Here is a 19666-nt window from a genome sequence, read left to right on the forward strand (position 1 = left end):
CAGAGAGGTGGTGGATGCCTCATCCCTGGAGACATCCCAGGCCAGGCTGGACGGGGCTCTGAGCAACCTGCTCTGGGTGAAAATGTCCCTGCTCATGGCAGGGGTTGGACTGGATGAGCTTTGAACCGAACCATTCTGTGATTCTACAGTTCTATGATCCTCCTTCATCTCCCATCAGTGGCTGGATCCTGGGTTCAGAGAGGGATGTGAACATCTAGGGACAAATACCCATCCATCCCCCATCACAAGGGACACCAGGGCCACGCAGCCCCTTGGAAGACCCCAATCTGTGCCCTGGCTATGTCCCCTCTGTGGTTGTCCCCAGCAGCCCTGCACCACCACCTCCCTGTGCCACTCTGCTCCCTGCACAGAGACCACCAGGTCTCCCTGCCCACCCGTGGCACAACATCCCCCAGCCCTGCGCACCCTCCCCGCCCACCCTCCCTGCCCTCTCTCCCTGACAGACCAGCAGCCCCTCATCCCACACCCCTGTGTTGCAGAGAGACCTGTGGAAGATGTCGAACCCGAGAAACGGTGACACCAAGCCCCCATGTTTGCCCCGCAATGGACTGGTGAAGATCCCCACACAACCCAACGGCCTCGGCTCTGCCAGCATCACCAAAGGCACCCCCGCCATGAAAAACCGCCTGTGCCAGCCTTCCTCTGTGCCTGCCATCCTCAGCCCGGCCTTAGCCCATCGCAGCGACCTGCCCATCCCCAGCCTGGCCTCCCCACTCTCCTTGGCCGCTCTGGCTAGCGTTTCCTCTCCTCCCGGCCCTTCCTTGGTGGGACTGAACACGAGCGAAGGCTCGGAGCAGCCCTCACCAGAGCGGCTGCCTGGCTCGCCCTCAGAAAGGCAGCTGGCGGTGGACGAAAAGATCCTCAACCGCTTGTTCTGGTACTTTTCAGCGTGCGAGAAGTGTGTGCTGGCACAGGTATGCAAGGCGTGGCGGCGGGTGCTCTACCAACCCAAGTTCTGGGTGGGCTTGACACCTGTTCTGCACACCAAAGAGCTCTACAACATCCTGCCCAGTGGTGAGAAGGAGTTTGTCAGCCTGCAGGGCTTTGCCATCCGTGGCTTCGATGGCTTCTGCCTCGTGGGCGTCTCTGACCTGGACATTTGTGAGTTCATTGACAACTACCCTCTCTCCAAGAAGGGGGTCAAGTCCATGAGCCTTAAGAGGTCAACCATCACAGATGCAGGGTTGGAGGTAGGTGACTCTGGTGAGGTGGTTGGGATGTGGCAATGGCGGGTCCTTCCCCATGGCCCTGGGGACACACGCACGGGCAGGCAGAGCTTTCACTGGCCACAGGCAAGCAGCAGACAGTGTGGCCATGCTACAAATGCGGGCAGCGTCAGGAGCCCCTGCCTGTGATCTAGGCGGTGGGACCGGCTGCAGCCTGTGCTGCCCTCCCAGGTAGGGTTGAGGATGCTGCCAGGGGGCTCCATCCCTGCTGCCTGTGGATACTGCCTGCAGATGCTGCCAGGAAGGCAAAGCCAGGCAAGGTGGCCATGTGGCTGTGTGGTGAGCAGGGCTTAGAGGACAAGGACATCCCTGCTAGGCTGGCTGCTCCCCAGCAAGGGGGCTGCAGATCAGATAGAGATGAGGCAACTCATGGTCCTGCACAGGGCCAGGAATGGTCACCACCAAGGTCCCCTACCCCATGCAATGGCCAAACACATCACCAGCTACAGCCACATCCTCCCTGACCAGCACACAGGCTGGGGGTTGGAACTAATCCTGTCCCCACCAATAGCACCTGGTGCAGAGCAGGGAGACAGTGGCCAGTGGTCCCTGCCTGTCCCCTCCTGTTCCCCTGTGGATGCTGACACATCCTAGAATGGGGCACTGCTCCAACTCTGGGGGGGTCTTAGGGAGAAAGTTGGACCCCTGTAGGGCTGGGGGCAGTGGGAAGAGCCCCAGGGGGCTCAGAGGGAGCCAGGGCGGGAGTGTGGGGGTGTGTGAGGTGGGCAGCAGTGTCCACCGTGCCCTGACCCCCTGCCCCTTGGCAGGTGATGCTGGAGCAGATGCAGGGTGTGGTGCGGCTGGAGCTGTCGGGCTGCAACGACTTCACGGAGGCTGGGCTGTGGTCCAGCCTCAACGCACGCATCACGGCGCTGAGCGTCAGCGACTGCATCAACGTGGCCGACGACGCCATCGCCGCCATCTCGCAGCTCCTGCCCAACCTCACCGAGCTCAACCTGCAAGCTTACCACGTAACGGACACGGCGCTCGCCTACTTCACTGCCAAGCAAGGCTACACCACCCACACCCTCCGCCTCAACTCCTGCTGGGAGATCACCAACCATGGCGTGGTCAACATGGTCCACAGCCTGCCCAACCTGAGTGTCCTCAGCCTCTCGGGCTGCTCCAAGGTGACAGACGATGGGGTGGAGCTGGTGGCCGAGAACCTACGGAAGCTGCGCAGCCTCGATCTCTCCTGGTGCCCTCGTATCACAGACATGGCCCTGGAGTACATCGCTTGCGACCTGCACAAGCTGGAGGAGCTGGTGCTCGACAGGTACAGGGCTATGCTGAGCCATTCTGTGCCATGCTGAGCCATAATGAGCTCTGCTAAGGCATGCCGTGCCATGCTGAGCCATGCTGTGCCATGCCATGCCTCACCATGCCAAGCTATGTCACATCATGCATATGACCTGCTGAGCTGAGCTGGAGGCAGTGGGTACAGCATCGGTGCCACAGTCTGGGGGCACCTATGGGTGCTCCACTCCCAGCCATCCATAACACTCATGTCCCCGGCAGGTGCGTGCGGATCACTGACACCGGCCTCAGCTACCTGTCCACTATGTCATCCCTGCGGAGCCTCTACCTGCGCTGGTGCTGCCAGGTAGGTGGGGGATCACAGCCGTGCCTGTCTCAGCAGACATGGCAGGGAGGGCACAGTGGCTGCTACCTCCCTGGAGACAGGCCATGATCTCAGGGTGGGCACCCCGCGCCAGCTGGAGCCCTTGGACTTGTTTCTGGGAAGCAAAGAAGGGATGGGGTGCTCCTGTGAACTCAGAAGGACTCAGCCCTGGTACCTTGCCCAGGCACCCCGCCCCTGTCCCAGCACCCACACCCCTGACCCTGCTCCGTGCCCCAGCACCCTGCCCTGTACCTTGCACCCTGCGCTGGCACCCTGCCCCAGGAATGCCGAGCCCCCTGTGGAGGCCCCCCCCCACTCTTTTTTCTGTTCCAGGTGCAGGATTTTGGCCTGAAGCATCTCCTGAGCATGGGCAGCCTGCGCCTCCTCTCGTTGGCCGGTGAGCCCCCCCTTGAACCCTGGGATGGAGCAGCTGGGTCCCCACAGGGATGGGGAGAGACTGGGGAGGACAGAGACAGCCTGGGGGACAGCCAGCAACCCTCTCCCCGGCTTCTGCACCCCCCCCAAGTCACCCGAGCACCCGTACCCAGCCCAGCTCCCAGGGGTGGGTCCATGGCTAGGCTGTTAGGGTGCCGTGGTTTTTGGGGTGCTAGTTTTTTCAGGTGCTGCTCTTTTGGGATGCTGATGTGTTTGGGATGCTGGTGCTTTGGGGTGCTGGTTTTTGTGGATGCTGGCTTTTTTATTTTGTGGGGGGATGCTGGTGTTTTGGGGTACTGTTTTTTGGAGTGCTGGTCGCTTTGACTGCTTGTGTTTTGGGACACTAGGGTTTTTTTGGATGCTGTTTTTTGGAGTGCTGGTGTTTTGGAGTGACAGCGTGCCCTGTCTTCTTCCAGGCTGCCCCTTGCTGACCACCACGGGACTGTCAGGGCTGGTGCAGCTGCAGGAGCTGGAGGAGCTGGAGCTCACCAACTGTCCCGGAGCCACCCCAGAGCTCTTCAAGTACTTCTCTCAGCACCTCCCGTGCTGCATGGTGATCGAGTAGTGCCGGAGCCGGCCCCCCCACTCCCACGCCCACCCCGCCGCCACCCCATCTGACATCGCTCACCCCATTTCTTTCCGTCTACTGGGAGGGATGCGAAAGACGCCATTGATTACAACTGACCCTGGACACCCTCTGCATCGATGTCTCTGAGGGACATGGGGCTCTGGGGGAAGATGGGGGATGCCATCACCCCTCGCCAGAGCCCTCCTGGGTTCCCTGTAAATTGCCCCCACACCAACACCATCGCCCGTCCTCCTCTCAGTGTTCTGCCAACGCCTTCCAGACAGATGAACAGGCATCACGGAAACACAAAGTGGGAAGGTGACGGCTTCATCCTACTTCCCCGCACAGGTGCCAAGTGGGCACAGGGTGCCAACACCAAGGATGCTCCTGGGGACTGAAGGATGCTCCTGGGGATGGGAAAGAGAAGGATGCTTATTTTTGGCACCCGTGGATGGTGGCAGAGGCTGAATAGGTCCCCTCACTCCCCAGGAGTGGGTCACTGAGCTGCTCCCCACCATGTTGCGTGTCCCTCTGAGCCCCCGGCCCTGCCCTTGGGGAGCCCAGTGCTTTCTCCTGGTGAATACGATGTTTTTCTCCGCCTGCCACCCTCGCATGCTCGCTTGCTTCAGTCTCATGGCACGACAGGTTCCGGGGTGCCCAAAGGGGGATGGTGACAAGTTACAGACCCCACCTGGCCCCTGTATACATACAGCTTTTGCCCCAGCCAGATCCTGCCCCGGGAGCCAGGCTCTCCTGGCAAGCATCCCCCTCGCCCCAGGGACCCCGCTGCATCCTGCTGTACATGGGGTCAGTGGGGTGATGCTGCTCCCTGCGGGATGCCGATGCCCAGGAGCAACCTGTCCGGCTGGGATGGGACGTCCCCGGGGACCAAAGCCAGGTCTGAGCCACCATGGGCACTCCAGGGGCACAGAGCGAAAGCGGGAGGTGGCACCTCAGGACACGCTGCGACTGCCACCACTCTTCCAGCTGGAAAGCCATGGCCCTGATGCCAGCATCAAGCAGGGGCCAGGGGGACCTCCCAGGCTGGGCTGAGCTGGGCACTGTCCTGGGGTGCCCGAGGGGACCCGGCGTGGGAGGGGACTTGGTGGTCATCCCCGGGGCATCGCCTGCTGCCACACCAGCTGCCCACACAGCCCCAGGAGGAACACGGGCGTGGACATGGGCACGGACATGGGCATGGGCATGGATATGGACACGGACACGCTTTCGGTTTGTTTTGCCTTTGTACTGGCCAGGAAGGAACTGCTGCACCACCCACCGCCTCCATGCCCTCCTTTGTCCAAAATATGCCTCAAAACGGCATGAGGACCCTTGTGGCCCTGGAATGGGGGTTGGGGTGTACCAGAAGCCAGCAGGGCCGCAGGACAGGGTGGTATTGCTGGGGTATGGAGCACCCCAGCATAGTGGCAGCCAGGGTGGGGGGCTGCCTGCACCTCCAAACCCACCAGCATGCTGCCATGAGCTGCACACGGAAGCCGAGGCATCTGGCCAGGGGCAGGGGACATGCAGGGCAGTGGCACACGAGGGTCTCTCCACCCTTGTGGTGACAGCAGCAGACCCTGGGGGTGCCACCAGCCCTGCGCACCCCCACAGTTCTATGTCATGTGGGCAGCCCCAGCACAGCCACAGCCCCGGAGCTGGGGTCTCCCCCTATCCCCTCCACACCCCCCGTAGCAGTGCACCTCCATACCTCCCCAGGGCACCCCCACCCCCAGGGCAGCCCTGTATCTCCCTGTATAGCCACCCTTCCGTGTACCCCTAAACCCCAGTGCACCCCCACCCCCCGCGGGACCCCCAATCCCCCAGGCAGCCCCACACCTCAGTGCACCCTCATATCCCCCCAGTGCATTCCTGTACCCCCAATACACCCCATATCCCACTTACACCCCCATTTTCCCCCTGCACCCTCTCCCCACCAGTGCACCCCAGATCTTCCCGGCACCTCCCCAATGCACTTCATATCCTCCTGACACTCCCATTTTCTCCATCACATCCCTTCACACCCCACGTCCCCCTGACACCCCCACCCCAATTCACCCCATATTCCCCCCTAACATCCCCATTTTCGCCCTGCACCCTCCCCCGCAGTGCACCTCACATTTCCACGGCAACCCCCGATGCACCCCATATCCCCCTGACACCCCCATCTACCCCCGTCCCCCAGAGTGCGCCCGAACATCCCCGCTCTGTGCCGGGGGCGGGGTCTGATTCGGGGGCGGGGTCTGACTCAGGGGCGGGGTCTGACTCAGGGGCGTGGCCTCCCGGGGGCGGGTTCTTGTTCTGGGGGTGGGGCTGCTTCGGACACCGGCGGGGGGGCGGGGTGTCCGGGCCTCGGTGGCGGAAGTGGGCGGAGAGTGGCGGAAGAAGGGGTGGGGCTTATCGGCCGTTTCCGTGGCGGCGGCCAGCGGGGCTTGCTGCCGCGGACTGCCGGCGGGCTGCAGCGGCGGCGGGTACGGCACCGCGGCAGTGGAGGAGGGCCTGAGGGGCAGAAGGGATCCCTAAGGGGGCCTTGAGGAGGCTCTGCGGGCCAGGAGTGCGCACGGAGGTGGGGGGAATGTGGGGTGTGAGGGGCGGGAGCGGGCCCTGGCGGGGCTGAGGGGACCCTGAGGAGGCTCTGTGGGTCAGGAGCGGGTCCTGCGGTGCGGGAGTGTGGGGTGTGGGGGGCGTTGGGGCTGCTGGCGGGGAAAGGGCGCAGGAACGGGAGGGCCTGGCTCAGGGGGAGCCGGCCTGTGGGTGCCCCAGAGAGCCTGCAACCCCCAGGCAGCCTGGCTGGGCCCGGGGCTCCTCCGGAGTAGCTGCCCGCCCCGGGCACTCTGGCCTGGGACAGGCGTGGAATGGGCTGCTCTTCTGCCTAGCGAGGGAAGCTGCTGCCCCCCGCCTGGCAGAGAAGCAGAGTGAACCCTGCCTGTGCTTGCAGGGGCTCCGGGCACCGGGAGCGCCCCACGGAGATGACTGTGGCCTCGTGCTGGAGATGCTGCTCACCTCAATCCACGCTGCTGTAGTCGACGGCCCAGAGCATCACCAACAGCCGCTCTCATCAGCGAAGCACCTCAGGCGGCTGAACTGAGGAGGGAACAAGAAACCCAGAAGAGGTTTTCAACAGCTCCCTAAGAGGGAGTTACAGTAGGAGGAGAAGCCCAGTGTGGGGCTGTATCTCCCTGCAGGTAGCAACCGGGTTGGAGCCTCTCACCTCTGCAGCCCCTTGATGTGGCCACGAAAAAGCTGCAGTCAAAGCCACCTGGGCCTACCAGGAGCTGCAGGAGCCAAGCCTGTCTGTTCCCAGCTCTGGCTGAGGTGGAGCAGGGCGGCCGCGCATGCGTGAATGCAGCCTGTGGGGACACGAGCCTCCGAGCCAGCTCCCGGAGAGGTCAGTGCGCCCCAAGAACAGCCATGGAGAAAATGGCCAGGGTCACCACCGCCCTGGGGGGCAACACCCTCACGGGACGGACCATGTTCTGCCACCTGGACGCCCCTGCCAATGCCATCAGCGTGTGCCGCGATGCTGCCCAGGTAGTGGTGGCCGGCCGCAACATCTTCAAAATCTACTCCATCGAGGAGGACCAGTTTGTGGAGAAGCTGAATCTCCGTGTTGGCCGCAAACCCTCCTTGAACTTCAGCTGTGCGGACGTGGTGTGGCACCAGATGGATGAGAACCTGTTGGCCACCGCCGCCACCAACGGCGTGGTCGTCACCTGGAACCTGGGCAAGCCGTCTCGCAACAAGCAAGACCAGCTCTTCACTGAGCACAAACGCACTGTAAACAAGGTCTGCTTCCACCCCACCGAGGTCTACATGCTCCTCAGCGGATCCCAGGATGGCTACATGAAATGCTTTGACCTGCGCAAGAAGGACTCTGTCAGCACCTTCTCTGGTATGAACATGGGCTGTTTCTTGCCCCTCTACCCTGGTGAGAGGCAGAGGCTGGGGGTTTTGGCCTTTCTCTATGCCGTGGAGGAGGGTTTGCTCAGGGCATGGTGTCCAGAGTAGGCAGGGAAGGAGCTGAGAAGCACTGTGGTGCTTTTTTTGCCACGTGATATTGGCATGGGTCTGCACAGGAGGTGGGAGGTAACCACTCCGCTCCCCGCTTCCCCTTCTCTCTGAGCTGGTGACCCCCATGCCTGTTCTAGTGGAGTTTTTAGCTTTTCTGGAGTTCTGTCTCAACAAATCTCAACTTCTGTCCCCATTCAGGCCAGTCGGAGAGCGTGCGTGATGTCCAGTTCAGCATCCGGGACTACTTCACCTTCGCTGCCACCTTTGAAAACGGGAACGTGCAGCTGTGGGACATCCGCCGGCCGGACCGCTACGAGAGGATGTTCACAGCCCACAACGGGCCTGTCTTCTGCTGTGACTGGCACCCAGAGGACAGGTGTGTGTGGGGCTGGGCCCCACCGGTCACCTGGCCTTAGCAGAGATGAGGGAGGCCATAAAAACAGGGTTGGGGCATTTTTCAGAAGGGGAAAGCACGGTCTCTGATACCCTGGCCTCTTGTGTTAGGGACCAGGCCATTGCTGAAAGGTGGGAGCAATTATTGCTTTGAGGATTTGGGGGTGTGTTGGGGTTTTTTGTTTTTGTTTTTTGACAAGTCGGGCGATCCTGAGGCACTGGATTGCTAATGGTGGGATACAGCAAGCTACTGTCTTGACCCTGTGTCAGGGCAGCCTCTCACTCCAGTGCCGAGCTCAGGAACAGGCGGTGTGCAGCCGCTCTGGGATGCGACTTGTGTTTGATCACATTTTCCTCATGTCTTTCACCTGAGGTAGTTGGGCTGTGCATGGAAGCAGTTGTTGTGGTGTGTGGGTCCCTCCTCACTCCCTGCCAGGCAGCGCTGTGACTCCTGACAAGCTTAGAGAGGCATAGAGATGTGTTCAAACTGGCCTTTTTTCCCTCTCTGTGTCCCTGGCAAGTGGAAACCAGAGGCAGAGGGAACTGGTCTGGCTGGGAGCCTTTCAGATGAGTGTGGCTCTAAAGACGCAAGGCCTTAAATGGGAGCTGGAAGGTGGGGTGTTGCCTGACCTGGTTATTGGAGAGCTGGGGTGTTAGGGTAGTGCGTGGGAGGGTGTGATTGCAGCCCGGCTGCCTCTCCATGGCATCAATGTGGTCACATCTGTGCTGGGACAGGAGAGGAGAGGTGAACGGGCACGGATTCTGGCCCAAGCTGGTGTCTCACGATCTTTCTCCACTCTTTACCCAGGGGCTGGCTGGCAACAGGTGGCCGGGATAAGATGGTGAAGGTGTGGGACATGAACACCACACGGGCAAAGGAGATTTACTGCGTGCAGACCATCGCCTCGGTGGCCCGGGTGAAGTGGCGACCGGAGTGCAAGCACCACATTGCTACCTGCTCCATGATGGTGGACCACAACATCTATGTCTGGGACGTGCGGCGTCCCTTCATCCCCTCTGCCATGTTCGAGGAGCACAAGGATGTCACCACAGGCATCGTGTGGCGTCACCTCCATGACCCCTATTTCCTTCTGTCGGGTTCCAAGGACAGTACCCTCTACCAGCACATCTTCAAGGACGCCAGCCAGCCCATTGACCGGGCCAACCCCGAGGGGCTGTGCTACAGCCTCTACGGAGACCTGGCCTTCGCTGCCAAGGAGAGCCTCATCTCCTCTGACTCCAACCGCAAACCCTACATTGGAGACCGGCGTCACCCCATCTTTTTCAAGCGCAAGCTAGACCCCACAGAGCAGTTTGAGTACATCTCCTCCTCCAGCGCCCTCAGCGTCTTCGAGACGGACGTGGAGAGTGGCAGCATGGACTGGTTTGTGCACACTGCCAAGCAGTACGCGCTGGCTGGCAGGCCCCTGGCCGAGCTCTGCGACCACAACGCCAAGGTGGCCAAGGGCTTGGACCGCAACCAGGTGAGATCTGGGCTGGAGACTCCCAGCACAGCCCTGGGCTGGTGCCAAGGTTGAAAGGTGCTGTGAGGATGAGGCCCGCCAGCCTCAGTGGGTGGCAGCTCCCCATCTGCCTGTGCCCTCTGGCTGTCCCCAGGTGTCTCCAGCTGGCACCAAACCCAAACCGCTGTTGCCCACAGCAAGTGGCAGGTTTTCCCCAGAAACTAGACCCCCTCTGAGAGGCTGTCCAGCTCTCTAGGTCAGCTGATGATGGGGGTTTGCGGTCAGGCACAGGGCCTGGTTTTTAGCCTGGCAAGGTCTGACCACGGCTGTCTCTCACACAGGTGGCTCAAACGTGGACGATGCTGCGAATTATCTATTCCAGCCTTGGCATCGTGTCATCCACCAACCTGAACCACAGCCTGGGGAAAGGCAGCACCGCCCTCCCGCTCATGAACAGGTACAGGGTGATGGAGCCGAGCAACGCAGTGGTGGGGGCGGCTTCATGAGGGCGAGAGCAAAGACAGCTCCTTGGGTGGGCTGGGGTCATGGGGCAGGAGCAGGGACGGCTCTTCCCTGGCTTCAGGGCACGATGGTTTGCAAGTTGGCTTCATTTGAACGCAGCCATTTTCCACGTGGGTATGAAAAGCAAGCGGCCAGCCTGGCCTTGAGGCATACAGCCTTGTGTGCTGCTCTTTTCCCTCCTTGAAACAAAGTTCGAAGCTGTGGTGGGATGTTGGACTGGTACCATCTTTGTAGTTATTTAATTAGTGACAGGGACCAAGGACTGGGGCTGGAGAACCTCTGTTTTGCCACTGGAGCCAGACCTACTGGTGTGGAGAGGTTGTCTTCTGCCTTTCAAAGGGAGAGGACAGCCCAGCTTGGCTTGCTGGCGTGGAGAGCCTTGTCGTGGGCTGATGAAGCAGGAAAACTTGTTTTTCTTCTTCTCAATGACATGTGAAAGTGAGAGGTGAGGACTCTAAATTAGCTATCAGACCTTGCAGGGCCAGGTTCCCAGGGTGAGTGGCAAAGACTCAAATAGCATCAAACAAAATACTCTCGTTGACTGAGCTCTGCAGCCAGGTGATCTGCTGTCTGTCACTGGCTAAAACACCACAGGCAGCAAGCTGAAGAGCTCAGCTTTGCTTCAACCCTGTTCCCTTCCTTTTCCATCTCGGTGAAGCCTGAGAACAGTGATGCATAACAAGCAGCAAAGCACCTTGTAGCAAGGCAGCTCCTGTTTACCTACCCTTGAGGTGAAGGGAAGTGTTAAGAGCTGGAGTCAAGAGTCTACACTGCTCTGAAATCCTTTTTCAGTGCATGCACAGAGTTTGGAGAAAGGGCTGTCTTAACAATTGCAATGTGTCTTTATTCTTTTTCTTAAGTTACAAAGTGGGGACAATTGACTTCTGTGCTCTCAGGGAAAATGCCATGTCTTGTGTTTCACCGGTCAAATTGCAGCTGGAGACCTATATCCAGGCTGTTTACCAGCTGGAATGGCAGCTGTAAACTTCTGAGACTCTTACATTGAGCAAGTGGCTTCTTTCCCAGCTTTAACCTGAAGGACATTCCCTCTGGGCTGGGTAGTGAGTCAAGACTGGACCGCAGCAAAGGAGAAAGTCGCTCAGAAAACATCCTCATGGATTCCTCCTCCACCCTGATCAACAACGAGGGTAATGTTTCTGGGACGGGCACAGTCCCAGTCCTGCAGGTCTTCCCTCCTCATCTGTAAATGGCTTTGATATGGGACAAAGCAGTAAATTTATCCTGTAAATTGGGGTGATTGGGCTTGTTGCAGCCCCCAGGTGAAGCACACTGAGCCCTGGGGAGTTGCAAAAGGACAGTTTTCTCCTGTGCCCCCCACGGTGGTGACTGCAGGTGCCAGGAACATGACTGCAGTGGGGAGCTGAGATGCCTGGTTTGGGCACAGCCTGGCACGCTGGGGCAGGACACAGGGGATGTGGATGAGCTGATTTCTCTCTCCTTGGGCATGCAGACAATGAAGAGACAGAAGGTAGCGATGTCCCTGCTGACTATCTGCTGGGAGACGTGGAAGCGGATGAAGATGACCTGTATATGATGGACCACGAGAACCCACACAGTGAGTGCACGGCTGGTGCTGGGAGATGTTGCCTGTCCCAGACATGTGGCTGGATTTTCTCTTCCCTTCTCATTCGGAATCTCTCCTTGCAGCTGAGGAGCAGGAATACAGCCTTCCCCAAGAAGCCTTCCCCCTGCGCCATGAAATCGTGGACAACCCATCAGCCTTGGACCACCTGCAGGACAAGGCTGACTCCCCTCACGTCAGTGGCAACGAGGCTGAGACAGTGTCGCTGACGCCTGTGGAGTCCTTCTCCCTCATCTCCATCTCCCACTCGCTGTATGAGAACCGCCTGCCCTCTGACTTCTTCAATCCTATCGTGCGGGACACGTTGCTCTTCTACGCCGAACAAGGGGATGTGCAGACGGCCGTGTCTGTCCTCATCGTGCTGGGAGACCGCATCCGCAAGGAGATCGATGAGCAGACCCAGGTAGACTCTGGGAAGCCCCTTTCTGGCTGGCTAGGACCTGAACCCTCCCTTCAGGGCTGGGTTCAACCCCATGAGACGCAGTGGGACCCAGATGTGGTGTATCCCAAAGTGATGGGATCCTGCCTGGGCTCTGGGCACTTCTGTCCTCCAGCCCTAGCCAGGTGTGCTCTAACCTGTGGGGGGCTGCTCCAGGACCCCTGGTACCCAACTTGTCTGCAGGGCTAGGGTGCGGAAGTGGCCTTGGCCCATTGATTTGGGAAAGGACACTTCTTCCACATCCCTGCAGAGCAGTTCCCTTACTGCAGGGATGTTGCCTTGGGGACAGAGGAGGGGACTTTTGCAGGGGCGTCAGGGCTCAACTGTCTGTGGCCGTCCCCAGGAACACTGGTATACATCCTACATTGACCTGCTGCAGCGCTTCCAGCTCTGGAACATCTCCAACGAGGTGATCAAGCTGAGCACGTGCCGAGCCATCAACTGCCTCAACCAGGCCTCCACCACCCTCCATGTCAACTGCAGCAACTGCAAGCGGCCCATGAGCAACAGGGGCTGGATCTGCGACAGGTGAGGGCAGGGAGGAGGGGACCGTGCTCTTGTCACCAATGGCAGTCCCAGAGGGGCTGCAGGAGGAGGAGGAGGTTGGTGCCCCCTCTTCCCCCCTTATTTCCCCCAAGTTTCTCATGCTTGCTCCCTTCTCCCTGGTGCAGGTGTCGGCAGTGTGCCAGCATGTGTGCTGTTTGCCACCATGTGGTGAAGGGGCTCTTCGTCTGGTGCCAAGGCTGCAGCCATGGTGGCCACCTCCAGCACATCATGAAGTGGCTGGAGACCAGCTCCCACTGCCCCGCTGGCTGCGGCCACCTCTGCGAGTACACCTGAGCCCCTTGCCGGCCAGGGCAGACGGGCAGCCCCCTGCCCGCAGCTCCCTCCTGTATTTATTGTTATGTAAATAGGGGCTGTGTGTGCCCCTACTCCCAGCCCCTAGCCCAGCGTTTTTTGTACTGGATTAAAACACAATGGAGCAGCTGAACGGAGCCGTGGCGCTTGCCTTTGCTTCACGTGGCTGCAGCGGCCTTCGGGGCCCCGGGGGGAGCTCGGCGCCTGTCGCACTCCGCGCCGCGGGAGGCGGTGGGCTCCACTTTCCCGCTTGGCCCCTTTAAGGCGTGGCCCCCGCCGGGATCCGTAGCCAAGCCGGCCAATGGCAGTGCACGGTGCCAGCGCGGGCCGCGGTGCCTGCCGGGAAGCGTGGTCCGCCGCCGTGCCGGTACCGGCGCTGGTGCCGCTCCACATGGCGGGGGTGCGGCGGCTGCTTTCGCTGCTGCTGCCGCTGGCCTGGGTCCGGCCCGCGGGCTGCGGCGACCCGCTGGACGGCGGCTGGTAAGGGCGGAGGGGTGGGCAGGGCCGGTCCCGGTGCAGGGGCCGGTCCCGATGCCGAAAGGAGCCTCCCGTTGCAGGCTGGTGGGCACGGTGCCGGAGGAGGAGCGGTGCACGGTGGAGCGGGCCGACGCCTCCCTCACCTACTCCCTCTTCCTGCAGCGGTACGGGCGGCCGCTGCCCCGAGAGAGGGTCACGGGGCGAGGGAACGGGAGGGCCGAGGGCAGGCGCCGGTGCCCCGGGCAGGAGACGGGGGACAGACACCGGGGTGTAGGGGGGCTGGAGGGGCGGGCCCCGGGGGACACGGGGGGTTGGGGCCGAGGCCGGTGCGGTGCTCTCCCCCAGGTTCGCCTTCTCCCGGCCGGTCATCCTCCGCGGGGTCACGGACAACTCGGTGAGTACCGGGGCGGGGAGCGGGGTGGCTGAGGAGTAATCCCGGGGCTGCGGGGCAGCATCCCGGCCCAACGCGCCGCCCTGCCCCAGGCCTTCCGTGCCCTCTGCACCCGGGAGAAGCTGCTGGCGGCTTTCGGGGCCCACCTGGTGCGGCTCAGCACAGCCAACACCTATTCCTACCGGAAAGGTGAGTGGGGGACAGGGACCGCTCCCTGCAGCCCCCCCGGCGGGCAGGGCCTGCCCGGGGGTACCGGTGTGGCCCCCGCAGCTCTGCCCTGCCCGCAGTGGACGTGCCCTTCCGGGAGTATGTGGAGCAGCTGCTGAAGCCGCAGGATCCGGCCCAGCTGGGTAGCGGTGGGTAGTGAGTCCTGCTCTCCACAGCCAGCACCCCCCCACACCGCCACCAGTCTCATCCTCCCCACCTCCCCCCACCCCCCAGACACCCTCTACTTCTTCGGGGACAACAACTTCACCGAGTGGGGCCCCCTCTTCCAGCAATACGTGCCCCCCGCCTTCCGCATCCCGGGCACCAGCCCTGCCTACAGCTTTGGGATCGCAGGTGAGTGCTGGGGAGGCGGGGGGTGGGGAGGGTGGGCAGCCCCAGGGTGGGATGCGGGGGTTGGGGGCGGGTCACTGCAGCACTGACATCCCCCTACTGCCATAGGCTCTGGCTCCGGTGTTCCCTTTCACTGGCACGGCCCCGGTTACTCCGAGGTGATCTTTGGCAGGAAGGTGAAAATCAAGCCCTGGGGGGTAGGGGAAGTATTGACAAGAAGGGGGAAAGATCCCAACGGGCATCCCTTGAACATGGGGAAGCCCTCCGGAGGCTGAGCCTGAGGGGCTGGAGGGGAAATGGGGGTGTGTTGCCTCTCCCCTGGTGTCTTCCAGCGCTGGTTTCTGTACCCGCCGGATAAAACACCCCACTTCCACCCCAACGAGACGACACTGGCCTGGCTGCACCACACGTACCCTGCACTGCCGCTGGCCGAGCGCCCACTGGAGTGCACCCTCCGCCCCGGGGAGGTGAGCCCGGCCAGCCTGCATCTGCGCGTCACCCTGCCTCCCATCGGGAAGGCGGAAGGGACACCCACGCAGCCCTGCCAGCACCCCTGGGGCTGTGGGAGGAGGCAGGGTGACACCCCAGCAGCCCATGGAATCTCCCTCGGGCAGGTCCTGTACTTCCCCGACCGTTGGTGGCACGCCACGCTCAACCTGGACACCAGCGTCTTCATCTCCACCTTCCTGGGGTAGAGCAAGGATGCCTGAGGACATGCTGCTGTCATCTTGGCTGTGGTGACAATGAGCTGGGGCGGCAGCGCCGGCTTCTGTCGCCAGCCACTCAACTACTGGTGTCGGGACCAAGTCCCTGAAGACATTCTGGTTTTTACTGGTCTTTTCCATCCCCTTTGGATTAAAGTTGTTCTGCCATAGCTCATCCTGTGTTGCTACATCTCTGCCGAAATGGGGCCGCGGGCAGGGCAGGCAGGGGTGAGCCCCAGCCCACACAGGCAGGGTGGGTCGCAGCACTGGGTCAGGCAAACCCACTCCTGTGGGATGGTGCTGGTTCCTAAGCCAGGCCCTGGCCTGCTTGGTGCAAATGTTGCTGCTATGAACCACTCCAGCTATTTTTTTTTTCACATTTATTGCTGAATTTTTTTTATTTATATTTTTTTAATTGACATTGGCAAACTTCCAGAGGGTGTTTAAAAGCCAGGCAGGCTATCAGCTGACTGTAAGGCCAGAGCTCAGTCGGCCATGGATTTGGTGGTTGTTTTTGTTTTGTTATGTTTTTTAAAGAGATTTCAGTAAAAGGAAGAATAACCCAGGCAGTTGTTAGCAGGGAACCACGGTCCCCAGCAGGCAAGGGGACGCACGAACCACCCCCTTCCAGCCCAGGGCAAGTTGTTTCCCAGGAGAAGCTGGAGGGCAAGCCGGTATCCACAGCAGGAATGTGGGTCTCCCATCCCAACAAGTGGCTATTTACAGGAAGAAGGCAAACGTGACCCTGACCAGGCAGGAGGTGGTAGGAGGCAGAAACAACTATGTACACGGGGAGGGGACTGGGCCAGACCAGCACCAGGCACTCGTCCTGGCAAGTTCCTCACAGCACCTCCCCGGAGCAGGATGTGATCTTTAGGGATTGGCAGCTGCTGTAGCCAAGGGGGATCCTGCTCTCTAGGTGATGAAGATGGTGGTGAGACCTTCCAGACCACCACAATGAGCCAGCCTTTTCCAAACCACCCGGCAGGTCTTCCTCCAAGTGCTATGGTCCATAAGGAGCTGGTAGAATGGGGAGCCTGAGGAGCCTTCGTGCCCACCCAGCCACTCTGGCTCCTTAGGAAGGGGAGATGGCAACAGGCCCTCACCCAGTGCTGCTGCTGGGTCTCTGGGCACCCGGAGTGGAGGGGGAACAGCTGGAGAGCGAGTAAGGCATGGTGCCAGCCCAGCGAGGGCCCCTCAGTAATCCTCCACCCAGCCGTTCTCTGAGATAAATGCGTCTATCACCTCCTTCATGGCGAGGTTGGGGATCAGCTGGTCCTGCGTCAGGGGACTCCGCGTCACCGGATCAAAATGACCCACGCGCTGCAAGGGAGGAGATGACTGTGAACCGGTTACTCCACGCGTCTGGCTCAGCCCCAGGGCACAGGCAGCTATAAGGCCGGTGCTGTGCCAGTGTCCGGCAGCAGCCAGGCATCCACATGCCTGCCAAGGGGAGGAAAGACCGGGATGGAGGGAAACCCCCACAAAGGTGCCTCCCAGCAGGATGAGAGCAGGTCAAGGCACAAGACCCCTGCCAACAGCCGCCTCTGCTTCAGGCAGGACCTGGCAACACCTGCTACCTTCCCAGGCAGGTAACTTGGGCCAGCCTAAGGAGGCTTTTAAGCCCTTAGTTGGGCAGGCAGCTGCTTTCATGCCGAGAGGACAACTGTAGGTGGTCCTGGGAAGCCCCCACTGCCCCCAACGTGATGGTACCTGGAGATGTTCCTCAATGTCTTTCCTGTCATAGGTGATCCCACTGGGCGTGATGCAGGGCTCTCGCATCAGCTCAAAACTGATCTTCCCACACAGGTAGTCAGGGATGTCCCGCTTCTGGCTCGAGAGAAGCAGAACTGGGTCAGGAGGAGCTGGGTGAGCCCAGCATTAAGAAAAAAAAGGGCTGAAAGGTGATGCCAGTCCAAAAGGGGGAAGCAGGGAAGACAGAAGAGTTGGTAGCACAGACTAAAGCAGGTTTAAAGCAAGCAGGTCTAGACGAGAAGATGCCAGGGTACGCTCACCTTCCTCTTCTCATCCACTTGAGAGAAGAGCTCGTCCATGTCCGCCAGGTATTTGTCCTGAAAGAGAAGGCCTTGAGGACAAGAGGACCCTGGTGTACGGGGCTTTAGGTCCCCAGGGAAAGAGCTCTGAAGCCTCCCACCCCATGGGTGCTGTGGCAGGCGGAGATGAGGCAGCAGGTCCTTGGTGGCCTCTCAGCCCTCACAGCCCCTGGCCAGTGTTTGCACAGCTCCGGGTTGAACCACGTGGCAGGAGTGATCCAGCTTAAAAATAACCTGAACCTGCCTTTGTGGGGCTATTTTTATCCTGGGATTAGTCCCCTGTGCTGGACCAGCACCCAGATCCGCACACGGCCACTCGCTGCTCACATTGCACAGCCCTCAGAGAACAACAGGTACAGCAGCTGGGGACGCAAACAGGTGTCACCGCTGCTGAGCTGCCCTGGGCTGGGACAAGAGGTGACAGAGCAGGGGCAGCTGTCCCAGGGGGACATAAAAGCCCAGTAACAGCAGCTTGAGACACAAAATGAAGGCTGAGAAGCCGTGCTCTGCCCTGGGGTGCCCTGGCTTTCACATGCACAGCTGCAGCCACGGCATCCCTGGCCACAGGAGACCATGGGGATGAGGATGGGACAAGGAAGCCTCAGCTCATGTCCCAGCCTCCGTGAGCAGCCTTAGCCCCCCCACTCACGTGTTTGGCCTCGATGCTGGCCAGCTGAACTCGGCTCCGGCTCTCATCCACGTTTTCCTCCTGCTGAGTCTTTTGGCACTCGGCCAGCTCCCTAGGACAGAGCGGAGAGATCAGACGCAATGGATGGACGCTCTCGCTCCCTCCCCTGCTGCTGCCGCCCCAGCTGTGGGGCTCTGCACTGACAGCTTTATGGCACTAAAAAAAACTTTACAGGTGCTACCACCACAACCCTGTGTTACCTCTCCTTCTCCGCCATGATGAGCTTGGTCAGGTAGGAGTGCAGCTCGTTCTCCTGGTTGATCCGTTTCTCCTCAATACTGTTCCAGCGTTTCTTCTTGGCGATGCGCAGCGCGCTGGGGATGTCATCCCCAAAATTCAGCCGCTGCTCCTTAGCAAGGTTGTAGGCTGTGGAGGGAAAGGGCACCTCAGAGCCGGCACCGGCCTCCTTCTTCCTATCCCCACCTCCTTCCCAGTGGATGGGTGGGGAGGGGGAACACCGGCACCATGCCTGCTCACCTCTCTGCAGGTTGGCAATGGCCTCATCATAATTCTCCATCTCCATCTGGCACTGGCCCAGGAAGAAGTGAGCCTTCACCGACTGGCCGTCCAGCTCCAGAGCTCGCTTGCAGTCCGCCAGCGCCTTGTCGTGCTGCTGCATCTTCAGGTAGCAGAGGGCTCGGTTGGTGTAGTAGACGGCCACTAAGGGGTTGCGGTTCTGCAAGGCAAGACCTGTGTTACGGCCAGTGATGGTAACAGCTGGCAGAGGTGAGACACGATGACAACAGGGTGACTCGGTGAGCTGGCTGTGCAACGCCGTCACCCTGATGAGAGCCAGGAGCACCAGCTCGGGCTTGCACCCCTGTGGGGAGCTGCCAGAACAGTGAGAAGACAAGCTGAGACCAGTCCCCATAGGACAGCATGTGTCCCCTCCTGGGGGTGACAGCCCCCCCCAGCACTATACCCCACCCAGGAGGGCTGGAGCCCTCTACCCCAGGGTGGGTTTGCCCTACCAAGCCCAGCCTGAGAAGGTGGTGGGGTCAGGACAGGCCCAGGCTGGGGGCACCCTGGGGGTGTGGACAGAGAGAGGTCCAGCTCAGACTCTGGTGCTGGGCCAGGCCTGTCTGGGGGTGTCCAAGCCCAGGGAAAGCAGTCCAGGCTAAGATGGCAGGGCCAGGCCAGGCCCAGGGAAAAGGGGTCCATGCCCAGGGAGGGGGCCCAGCCCTGGGGGTGTGTCCAGATCCAGGGGGGTCCTGGCCAGGCCCAGAGACGAGTGTGCAGGCCAGGGGAATCCCGTCCCGGGGGTGCCCACGCCAAGCGCGGGGGGGAGCTCCAGATCCGGGGCGGGGGAGGGGGTGTCCCACCCCGGGGGTCGGTCCCCAGCCCGGGGTGAGGGTGCCGTTGGGACTCACGATGGCGCGGCCGTAGCAGGCGGCGGCCTCGGGGTACTTGCGGCCGCCGAAGAGCCGGTTGCCCTGCTCCTTGTGCTCCTGCGCGCTGTGGCTCTTCTCGGGGCTGCCGCCCCCCGCGCCCCCTGCTCCTGGCCCTGCTGCCCCGGGCCCCACCGCGCCGCCCTCCCGCTCCTCCTTTCCCTTCATGGCGCCGTCCGGCCCGGCCCGGCCCGCTGGGGCCAGCGGCTCCGCTGGCTCCGGCCGCGCACTGCGACAGCCGCTGTC

General features: G+C 61.2%; 4 protein-coding genes across 7 annotated transcripts; 3 read left to right on the plus strand and 1 right to left on the minus strand.

Annotated features, from left to right (window-relative positions):
- Positions 1–515: 515 nt before the first annotated feature.
- FBXL16 (F-box and leucine rich repeat protein 16) lies at positions 516–3868 on the plus strand (the record flags this gene model as incomplete). The annotated part of the gene is made up of 5 exons (XM_082064599.1): positions 516–1211; positions 2015–2523; positions 2766–2850; positions 3202–3265; positions 3720–3868. The coding sequence occupies 5 exons, from the start codon at positions 516–518 to the stop codon at positions 3866–3868; spliced, it is 1503 nt and encodes a 500-aa protein (XP_081920725.1).
- A 2390-nt stretch (positions 3869–6258) lies between these two features.
- Positions 6259–13391, plus strand: WDR24 (WD repeat domain 24). Of its 2 annotated transcripts, none has more exons than XM_082064237.1 (10): positions 6259–6342; positions 6810–7763; positions 8081–8258; positions 9084–9759; positions 10080–10195; positions 11287–11408; positions 11732–11836; positions 11929–12266; positions 12646–12830; positions 12974–13391. In XM_082064237.1, exons 2-10 carry the CDS (start codon positions 7283–7285, stop codon positions 13140–13142), a joined length of 2370 nt encoding a protein of 789 aa, XP_081920363.1. In that variant the 5' UTR covers positions 6259–6342; positions 6810–7282; the 3' UTR covers positions 13143–13391. The 2 variants fall into 2 exon arrangements, with proteins under 2 accessions (XP_081920363.1, XP_081920364.1); XM_082064238.1 differs by lacking the exon at positions 6259–6342 and adding an exon at positions 6415–6437.
- Positions 13392–13446: 55 nt separating this feature from the next.
- On the plus strand, positions 13447–15460 carry JMJD8 (jumonji domain containing 8). 3 transcript variants are annotated; one of them, XM_082064240.1, is made up of 9 exons: positions 13447–13640; positions 13718–13801; positions 13983–14031; positions 14121–14217; positions 14316–14384; positions 14470–14589; positions 14695–14762; positions 14919–15053; positions 15201–15460. In XM_082064240.1, exons 1-9 carry the CDS (start codon positions 13462–13464, stop codon positions 15279–15281), a joined length of 882 nt encoding a protein of 293 aa, XP_081920366.1. In that variant the 5' UTR covers positions 13447–13461; the 3' UTR covers positions 15282–15460. The 3 variants fall into 3 exon arrangements, with proteins under 3 accessions (XP_081920366.1, XP_081920367.1, XP_081920368.1); XM_082064241.1 differs by having other exon boundaries at positions 14695–14744; XM_082064242.1 differs by lacking the exon at positions 14316–14384.
- Positions 15461–15647: 187 nt separating this feature from the next.
- On the minus strand, positions 15648–19666 carry STUB1 (STIP1 homology and U-box containing protein 1). The gene is made up of 7 exons (XM_082064239.1): positions 19403–19666; positions 18510–18708; positions 18233–18398; positions 17994–18084; positions 17306–17362; positions 17004–17120; positions 15648–16613 (listed from the first exon to the last, which is right to left on the minus strand). Exons 1-7 carry the CDS (start codon positions 19586–19588, stop codon positions 16488–16490), a joined length of 942 nt encoding a protein of 313 aa, XP_081920365.1. The 5' UTR covers positions 19589–19666; the 3' UTR covers positions 15648–16487.

Source organism: Streptopelia decaocto (assembly GCF_964273445.1).
Source record: "Streptopelia decaocto genome assembly, chromosome: 13".
Lineage (NCBI taxonomy): Eukaryota > Metazoa > Chordata > Aves > Columbiformes > Columbidae > Streptopelia > Streptopelia decaocto.

What these genes read in the sequence shown, in the direction of transcription:
- JMJD8 (XM_082064240.1), top strand. Translation starts at nt 13,462, where the DNA reads ATGGCAGTGCACGGTGCCAGCGCGGGCCGCGGTGCCTGCCGGGAAGCG. An exon ending in TCCGGCCCAGCTGGGTAGCG is followed by an intron (nt 14,385 to 14,469) that starts GTGGGTAGTGAG and finishes CCCACCCCCCAG; the next exon opens with ACACCCTCTACTTCTTCGGG. An exon ending in GCACCCTCCGCCCCGGGGAG is followed by an intron (nt 15,054 to 15,200) that starts GTGAGCCCGGCC and finishes TCCCTCGGGCAG; the next exon opens with GTCCTGTACTTCCCCGACCG.
- STUB1 (XM_082064239.1), bottom strand. Translation starts at nt 19,588, where the DNA reads ATGAAGGGAAAGGAGGAGCGGGAGGGCGGCGCGGTGGGGCCCGGGGCA. An exon ending in ATCATGGCGGAGAAGGAGAG is followed by an intron (nt 18,085 to 18,232) that starts GTAACACAGGGT and finishes GCTCTGTCCTAG; the next exon opens with GGAGCTGGCCGAGTGCCAAA. An exon ending in CCAGCATCGAGGCCAAACAC is followed by an intron (nt 17,363 to 17,993) that starts GTGAGTGGGGGG and finishes CTTCTCTTTCAG; the next exon opens with GACAAATACCTGGCGGACAT.
- WDR24 (XM_082064237.1), top strand. Translation starts at nt 7,283, where the DNA reads ATGGAGAAAATGGCCAGGGTCACCACCGCCCTGGGGGGCAACACCCTC. An exon ending in GCCCTCCCGCTCATGAACAG is followed by an intron (nt 10,196 to 11,286) that starts GTACAGGGTGAT and finishes CTTCTTTCCCAG; the next exon opens with CTTTAACCTGAAGGACATTC. An exon ending in GGACCACGAGAACCCACACA is followed by an intron (nt 11,837 to 11,928) that starts GTGAGTGCACGG and finishes CTCTCCTTGCAG; the next exon opens with CTGAGGAGCAGGAATACAGC.